Below are 9,483 nucleotides of genomic sequence, written 5' to 3' on the forward strand. Positions count from 1 at the left end.
GCTGCTGTTCGGAGCCGCCAGGAGGTCAGTCTCGCCCTGCAGTTCAAGGAGGTGCAACGGAGGAGGGCTGGAGGACGTCACTGGCTTCCCCACAGCACACTGCTCTCCTCCCTCTTTTCCTTCACAAGGCACTAGAGGTTATTTTTGCTCCCTCTTCTTCTTCCTGCTGCTCCCTTCCCCCCTGCTTCTGCCTCCCACCACCTGCTAAGCCTCAGCTCCCTGGGATTTCCCTCAGGCAGGCGGGAAGGAGCCATGCCCTACCTGCACCAGGACTCAAAGCCAAGGCTACCTGGGCTGCCCGGGGCCGCGCGTGCCACCGTCGGCTCGGGGAAGACCTATGAGGAGCTGAAGCAGGACTGCCTGCGCAGGGGCGTCCTCTTCGAGGACCCCGACTTCCCCGCCTGCAACTCCTCTCTCTTCTTCAGTGAAAAGCCACCTATTCCCTTCATCTGGAAGAGGCCTGGGGTGAGTATGCTGTTGGGCAGAGGAGGGTAAGACTTCCTCTCCCTTCATTCTGCCAAGAGTCCGACATTGTTGTACTTTGGGACCGCACCTAATGTGTGGCATGTTCAGGGAGATGTGGAGGTGAAGCACAGGGGGAAACCTTTGCCACCTCAGGAGCAGTGGTGTGGGGTCAGGATGTCACCCACAAAGAGCTCAAGCTGTGGGACAAGAGGGCTTTGAAGGCTTCACCCCATTTTTTAGGTGTAGCTCTTTGTATAGCCACACTTTATGTGTGTATATTTGTGTACATGCATAAACAACTTGTAATCAGACTTCTCTCACATTATTGCCAAATAAAAGCAATATTAAGACCAAAATAAGAGGACATGCAAGTAATTAAGGGTAAAATACATTATGGTGATGTTTTAACTATGTAAAAATCAAGAGTTATTAATGTAGGAAATTCTTAATTAAGGTTAAACTTAAAAAATTCAGACTTTTTAACTTTTAGAGTATGAGACTTTTATGCTTGCTCACTTGCATCATGAAACACTGAGAGATTACAAATACTTGCCATGGTTACTGAGCCATTCAGCAGTAGCCAAGGGCTTGATGAGTATCTCTTAATGCATCTTGAAGAGCAATCATTAATAACACAGCGAGAGCCTGAAGCTTCACTAGTCACATGCTCTCAGATCACAAACCAAACATCACTCCGGGTTTCTTCTCCCCATTTAACTGTAACTAATAGCCACAGAAAATTTGTGGCTACATTTCATTTCTTTGCTAATGACTGACGTTTATTCTCTTTTTCTTAATAGTCTGAAAGCTTCTCCCTTAGTAGAAAACTTTCCTTTGGTGACACTGATACCATGGGAGAAAAAGAACAAAATAAGCTTAAAGAAGGGTTTAAATTTTGGCTTAACTTAATCCACAGATAGGCATTCAAATGCCTCAGTATCTGATAGTTAACACATAGTGCCACTACAGAGCAGAATTAAAGCTATTACTCCTGGATAAGTTTCAGCTATGAAAAAAATGGAGTTTCCTACACACGGTAAGTGCAGCCCTGCAGGCACTGCTACCTGGCTTGCCTACCTGTGCCCCAAAAGCCAGGTGGGCTGTGGGGCTGCCCCCCAGCACAGGACAGGGATGTGGGGCTGAGGTGCTTTTTGGTGTAGTGGCTCTGGAGTGCTGTGCGGCATCAAAAATGCAAGTGCCTGTGACACTAAATCAGAAAGAACAGTTTTCCTTTGGCCAGCCATTAGGTGCTAGTTTGGCATTTTTTTTCCATTTGGGGTTTCACAAGAGTTAAACTCTGCTATAAAATGTGACCAGGAGAGAGCTTGTGTGTCCTTGTGTGTGGTACCCACTGCCTGTTGTAGTTGTCACTCTCTTCTTCAGGATCTTTGTACACTGAACTGGAAACATTTCCAGAATGAGTAAGTTACCTGAAACAGGATCTGCCTTTATGCTCCAATTCCCATCATGCAAAAAGGTGAATTTTTGTGAGCTGCACAGAGAGAAATAAAGCTCAGGGGAGGCTGAGAGGATATGTAAGGGCAAGGTTTTAGTTATGTTCTCTGGCTCCTCAGAATTTGAGCTAAACCAGTTTCATCTCTATTATCCCTCAGGAACTGCAGCAAAATAGAGGCACCGTAACACCATTTGAAGTTAACATGTTTTACTTTGCAAGTGGGACATAGGCCTGGAGCATGTGCCAGGTCAGTTGCCACAGCGCAGCTAGTGAAGCTGTGGTGCTGGAGAGAGTAAGCACAAGAGCACAGCCTCTCTGTAGGGTATCTGTGTTCAAACTGCTTTTCACGGTGACTGGTTTTTACGGCCTCTCCTATCAGTATTTTACAGTAGCGTGGATGAAGTGTAGCAAAATACATGCAGCTGATTGCATGTCTGATAAAGTTTGTCTTTAGATTTACACCCTGTTAGAGTTTAATCTTTAGTAATGAGAGCAGAGAAGGCTTTTTCATTATTTTGACATGCATGTATATACATTTGTACACAGTGTGAACAAGACCCTCGGCTAGCTCTAATTTGTAAACCTCCCACTGCAATCAGTGAGCTACAAGGATCTCCACCAGCTGAATATCTCACTTTCTACATAAATCTTAAGTTCTCTAAGATTCAGAAAGATATTTTGTGATTTTGTGTAGCAATCCCTTTTCATGACAAATTAAACCTTTGAAACCATACCTTATCAAAATTTTAGAATAATCTGAAGACCGTCTTCTCATTGTATTTTCCCTTTTCCCTTCTCCCTTCCCTTCCCTTCCCTTCCCTTCCCTTCCCTTCCCTTCCCTTCCCTTCCCTTCCCTTCCCTTCCCTTCCCTTCCCTTCCCTTCCCTTCCCTTCCCTTCCCTTCCCTTCCCTTCCCTTCCCTTCCCTTCCCTTCCCTTCCCTTCCCTTCCCTTCCCTTCCCTTCCCTTCCCTTCCCTTCCCTTCCCTTCCCTTCCCTTCCCTTCCCTTCCCTTCCCTTCCCTTCCCTTCCCTTCCCTTCCCTTCCCTTCCCTTCCCTTCCCTTCCCTTCCCTTCCCTTCCCTTCCCTTCCCTTCCCTTCCCTTCCCTTCCCTTCCCTTCCCTTCCCTTCCCTTCCCTTCCCTTCCCTTCCCCTCCCCTCCCCTCCCCTCCCCTCCCCTCCCCTCCCCTCCCTGTTTTCTTCTTGATGTATATCTACATTCAAATGCTGGGATAAATTCAACAGCTCAGCATCTAGGGAAGTTAGACATATAGATTGAAAAATGAAAAAAAAAAAAAAAGGCAAAAATGAAAGACAAATGTGTTTTACCAATACCAAATGAGTCTGTGGTCCACAGGAGGAAGTAAGAAGGAAATTCTCCTAATATGAATGGCCACTGGCAACCAGTAGGACAGGTACTGTATACTGGAACCAGGCACAGAAATGTAATCACAGAAACACCTAAACAGCCTCACCCTCAGCCTTTCTTAGGGCTCCATGTACATATGCGAGTACTCCACCTACCAATGCGAGTCAGAGGCCATGGGGATGCACTTCATTTTCCTTTGAGTCTAAAGAAACACAGATTTGAGGTAGCATCAGGAGAGTCATGGGTCGCCTTGTTTCATCTGTCTGAGGATTGCATGTCCCTACTTCTAGGCAATATCCTTGTGCAGGCGAATCCTTGAATTACTGTATGCTGTGTGTGAATGCAAGATCCACCTCTGGGTTTTGTTCGTTAACATGCTGAAAGCCCTGACACACATTATTATACCATTCAGTCTGAAAATCCCTTTAAAATTAACATTATTTTTGCAATACCCACTCAAAAACTGAAGACTGTGGTTTTCTTTTGCCTAGCAGAGAATGTGGCACAGGTCCAGTCAAAATCCTTTCAATTTCTTTCTATTGATTTTTTAAATTATTTTTTTTTGTTTGCTTTACACATAAATATTGAAAATATTTTTCTGTATGTCAGTTGTAGAGCTGTGTAATAAGCAATGAGCCATGAATCTGATGTTCAGACCCATGTCAGTGGAAAGGTTTTTTATCTCGTCCCTTGATAGCGCACAGAGTTTCTTGGTAATAGCAAAATACAGTTCTTGCCACGAGAATCATGTTTCCCAGGAGCAATAGTGCTAAAACAAGGCATGTTTTTAATTCAGCTACCTTATCAGCTGTTGTTATATTTAGTTCTAAAGACAATGATCTGCATTTTTTATTGTTCATGTCCAATCCCCACAAGACTGATTGTATTTAACAAGCAGGTGGGCCAGGTAAGGAGGAGCTGCTCTTTGATTTCCCTTTGTTCGACACACTGGGGACACGATGTACTACAGAGCACCCGTGGCTGAGGCACAACCTGGCTGTCACCTCCTCCCGCAAACCAAAAATATGTAAACCAGTTTCCCCCTGAATATCACCTCTGCAGGGTGAGCTTCGCAGGATCGGTGCTGGTTCACTGGGGACCATGTCCTGGCCCCAGCGGTGGCCAGCACCAGATGCTTCAGCAATAAGTGCAGAAATCTGAACAAAACTACTGATACCCTGCCCCGGCGGCCTCACAAAATGCGGTGCTATGAACCAGAAACAACTCATTTTCCTTGTAGGCAAATGCAAGGGTTAAATGACTGAATGTGTTCTTCTGTTTCCCCCCCCTCTTTATTTTTTTTTTTTCTTTTTGCAAGTTTCTGCCACTTAGGCAGAAGAATCTGCTTCATGCCATAGGGTCTGCCGTAACATACCAGAGCAGACTGATTACAGATGTATTCCTCTAGTAATATATTAGATACCCTCCTCCTCCCTTTTCTATTCAGCTCGATCATTTAAATTCAATTTACAGTTCATGGGAAAGGGGAGAAAAGATGGGAATTCCTGCAACATTTATTGGTTTACCACTGTACTTTTTCTATCCAGCTGTGGTACTAGTAATTGAACTAAAACAATCAAATGAATGCTTGAGAATACCACCATGAGCACCAGTCCCTCTGAGCACACAAGGGTGGGTACTGTTAGCTCCTCCTGAAAGTTAACTTGGTAAAACAAACAAGGCTGGAATCTACCTTTGTTGTTTGCTTATTTGAGGAGGAAATGGTCTCACGGTTGTCAGACACTGTGTGTTCCAGGTATTACCTGCAGATAAATGAAGGGCTTAATAGTGCATTTAAAGGTAAGTTTCCAATTTTTCCAGCCGTTGTGGGAAAACAAACAAACAAACCAACAAACCTTTAGCCAGGGTTGTATCCTAACATTGAGATTCTGGACCAGGATGTGCTATGATACTTTAACAACTGCCTACAGATGAATAATGAATGCCAGGTTCTTTTAGCAGCCAACTAATTACAAAAAATATAATAGGATATTTGATTCTTTAATTGCTCTACATTACAATTAATTAGCAAAGATTCCCCACCTAGTTTTTTGTGGTGGCTACACTGCTGCAGGATAATACAGCTGATGTGGCACAGACTGTGCTGCACATCTGGGCTCAAAGTGGTGGTGATATTTTCCTGCCATGTTCTAAGTAATTTCTGTTTGTCTCTCCCACTTTCTCAGGACATTGTCAAAGAACCCAAGTTTATCCTTGGAGGAGCCACAAGAACTGACATTTGCCAAGGGGATCTTGGTGAGTGATTCCCCCTGGGTGGTCGCAGCTTACACCCCGTGAGAGGCAGGAAAAGCCTCACACATGAGGGGATGTTGTCCCTCTTGAATTGTCAGGAGCAGTGAAGCTGGAGGTACTGCCCATGCTCACCTTGTGTGCAGCCACCTATTTGGTAGCACTCTCCCATCCATGCTGGGGACCATCTCGTTGCAGTGGGATTCAAAGTCAGGGCAGGATCCTCACGGAAGGGTACTGTGAGCCCAAGGGAGCCATTTGTCCACCAGCACCTCCAAACTGCAGCACTGTCTCTGCCCTAGCTGGGCAGGGACACACTTCCTGGGGGCACACGAGCAGTCCTTTGGATTTCAGGAGGGGTGGCAGCTAACTGCCATAACACCTCCTCTGGCCCCTGCAGCACCTTCTTCTCTTCCTGAAGGGGAGAAAATTAGGGTTTTTCCCCCCCTTCTCAATTCACAGGTGACTGCTGGCTATTAGCAGCCATAGCTTCTCTCACACTGAATGAAAAACGCTTGCAAGAGTGGTGCCTTTGGATCAAAATTTTGGGCCGGACTATGCTGGAATATTTCACTTCCAGGTAAGATGAACACCTGGCATAGCATGAACAGATTTCTGAGCAGTTGGTCATTACATGACATGGTCTATTTTGCAGTGGAGTTGCCAGTTATCGCAGAGGAGACATTGAAAAAACAGGGATTGCTGAGTTTACATTGTTGTTCATGTTTTGAAGAACAACCTAGAGGGCTATGTCAGCCTCCCACAGGCACATGCAGAGCCACTTCTGCTCTTTGAAGAGATGTATGGCTTTAAAAATGATTTCACATTTTCCTGACCACACAAACCCCACTTAGGATATAAAGCCTTAAAGGAGTTGGACTGGGATCTGTAATACGTGTGTGCCTTAAAGGTTCCTTGGATCATGTGGTGACCACTTGTGTAGCTACATGGGTGACATTACCCAGACAAGGAGCTACAGTACAGCTCTACACTTCTAGTTTTAGTCTTTTCTTAAGATAGATTACCCTTCTTGCAGAGCAGCCTAACATGGTATAGTAGGAACGAACGATATACCTATGACTTCTAATCAAGCCTATGATTGTCACTAACTTACAATTAGAAGCACTGGGACAACAGAGTCCTAAACTGAGGAAATGACATGCTGTCAGTAAACTCACGCCCCATCCTTTCTAAATAGTTTTGGCAGCACAACGAGTGGCTGGACGTAGTGATTGATGACCGATTACCCACCTTCAAAGACCGGTTGGTTTTCCTGCACTCAGCTGAACACAATGAATTTTGGAGTGCCTTACTAGAGAAAGCCTATGCCAAGTAAGTCACACTGCGCATACATGACTTGCTATTTGTACATACATTATTCACAATTTGCACATACATTATTCACAACTCAAGTGAACAGCTTCTAGCCAGTATTTTTTGTTGGCAGTGGTGTAGTTTTTTGCATTTGCTGCTGTCCTGATCTGAAGACTATCTCTTGTGAGCTGGTCCAGCTTCCAGCACATCACTAGATAGAACCCCAGCTGATACTAGTAGAGTTGGATGGAAGCCTGAATCCCAGAATCCCAGAATCACAGAATGATAGGGGTTGGAAGTGACCTCTGGAGATCATGTAGTCCAACCCCCCTGCCTGAGCAGGGTCACCTACAGCAGGTTGCACAGGACGGCATCCAGGCGGGTTTTGAATGTCTCCAGAGTTGGAGACTCCACAACCTCTCTGGGCAGCCTGTTCCAATGCTCTGCCACCCTCAAAGGAAAGAAGTTCCTCCTCATGTTTAGATGGAACTTCCTATGCTCAAGTTTGTGCCCGTTAACCTCTTTTCCTGTCACTGGACACCACTGCCCACTGCCATTTGTGTCTCTGCCGAGACTTACGTTGATAGTTCTGGCTAAGCCTGTATTTTTAAATGACTTGGCAGGTGGTAGGCCACTGACTCACAGGGATATTCAGTCCTTGCCGACCTGACAACTGGCACTAAAGAAAGAAAAGCCCCAGGCTTTAAGGATATGGAGAAACTAATGACTTGATGCAATTAAGAAGGAAAGCAGAATGATCCCAATACTCCTCCCATATAACCTGGGTACATTCTGGGGTAATTCTTTTGGCTTCAGTGCCATAGATGTAATTTTATATGCATGTGAGAAAGCTCTTAAACATGGCTATCTGTCTTCAAAATTTTGAAAGCGTGTCTCACAGTCAGCATGTGTTTTCCAGGCTGAACGGCAGCTACGAGGCTCTGAAAGGAGGCAGTACAATAGAAGCCATGGAGGATTTCACTGGGGGTGTAGGAGAAATGTATGAGGTTAAAAAGGCTCCTGACAATTTCTATGAAATCCTAGAGAAAGCTCTGAGAAGATGTTCAATGGTGGGCTGCTCTATCGATGTAAGTAGGAAATGGGGTCTGAATTTCTCAGTTTAATTTTGTGGTTAAAAAAACCTACTTTTTAAAGACGATTGAATCAATGACAAGTAGACAGATATGCAATTAACTCTGCAAATAACAGCTGTGAGCTGATAGATATGTAATATTATCATAGTCCTTAGTGCAGTTGTTTAAAAGAAAAGATTCATCACTTTTCAACAGGTGATGGCCACTGTAATTAAGGCAATAATGACACAAGTAGGAGCACTTAGTGAGAGTGAACCTTATTTGCTGACATATTTTGTCACTCAACATTAAAATTGGCCATAGCTTTTTGAGGACTTACTGGTTCTAGAGATTACAAAATTGGGTTTTCTTCAGCCCTGAATTCTGTAACAACACCTGTGGGGAGTTGGGGGACTCACGACAATTTTCAGGATCAGTGTGTTTTTTTTGTAAACAGGGCCTGGAGTTTAGGGTATGTCAGGTTTATCTCTCCAGACACTGAAACCTCCAGCTTTCACAGATAAAAGGTGGCTGGTGGGTGACACCTGTGTAGTTTAGTTACTGTGTAGTAGTAGGTTACTTACACTGCTCTGCCAGTGTGTCTGACCCAGGGTAAAAGGAGTCGCCCATGTGTCCTTGACTTTCTGGTGAATAGTGCCTGAGCTGCTCAACAGCAAGAGTGAAAGCCCCGTTCTGTTCCTTGCTCGCTGTGCTCAGCAGGAAAGGTGGTTCAGGAACAAATGTGTGCCAGGCTTCTCCACCAGAATGAGCAGCTGGAGAAAAAGGTTGGGGTAGAAGGAGGGAGGCTTTCATTTTTCCTCTGCCCAAGAGCTTCATTGTTGAACATTTGGCCAGGCTGAGGGAGACCTGTTGTCTCAAACCCATTGCCTGACTGACTGAAAGCAGGGCTTTCCCACAAGCTCTCTCTTTAATTCAAGACTGTGCCCTCAACTTTGGGGTTCATTTTTTTCTGATTTGAGTTTCCCTTTCCCTCCTGATAAAGAGAGAGAGTCTTTGCTGCTTGCAAAGATTAATTATTTATTAAACTAGAGAGAGAGTGTGATACTCAGCTGGCTGATGGGACACTTCACTGCCATCACTGCTCCATCAACGTCTTTTTACAAGAAATGAGACCATATTAACATCTGATCTCAGTCTGAGGGCACCTTTTCCCATTCCTTAAACTGATACAAACTACATTTGAATGGGAGTTTAGATTGAGATCCTAGAAATGTAAATGATTTTGATACAAAATCACGGGGGTAGGGAAGTTATTTCAGCCTGGAATCACCTTATTTTCCCTCTGAGTGAACAATGCTAAAAAAAAAATTAAATCCTTTCTTTTCCTCAAAGGGCACCATTGCACCCTCACTGTTGCATCAAGCAGAAAGTCAATAGTACTTGTTAGCCACTGACCTCCCACATGATGCTTAGAAGGGACCAGGTGGCACCACTTGTGATCTCACTCCAAAGAGAGAGATTCCACATTTTTTCCCCTGTATTTCAGACCAGCAGTGCTGCCGAGTCAGAAGCCAAAACTCCCTTTGGCCTTATAAAGG

General features: G+C 44.7%; 1 protein-coding gene across 1 annotated transcript in view; it reads left to right on the forward strand.

The window, feature by feature from the left end:
• Window positions 1-252: 252 nt before the first annotated feature.
• The window catches only part of CAPN9 (calpain 9), a gene marked incomplete at both ends in the record, with an annotated part of 29,168 nt that continues 19,937 nt past the window's right edge, over window positions 253-9,483 (forward strand). Inside the window, 7 exon segments of the mRNA XM_082481461.1 lie at window positions 253-465; window positions 5,474-5,543; window positions 6,000-6,041; window positions 6,044-6,117; window positions 6,736-6,869; window positions 7,771-7,939; window positions 9,432-9,483. The exon segment at window positions 9,432-9,483 is cut by the window's right edge and continues 32 nt beyond it. Coding sequence (XP_082337587.1) covers window positions 253-465; window positions 5,474-5,543; window positions 6,000-6,041; window positions 6,044-6,117; window positions 6,736-6,869; window positions 7,771-7,939; window positions 9,432-9,483 — 754 coding nt within the window.

This window comes from Vanellus vanellus (assembly GCF_965231255.1).
Source record: "Vanellus vanellus genome assembly, chromosome: 3".
Classification (NCBI taxonomy): domain Eukaryota; kingdom Metazoa; phylum Chordata; class Aves; order Charadriiformes; family Charadriidae; genus Vanellus; species Vanellus vanellus.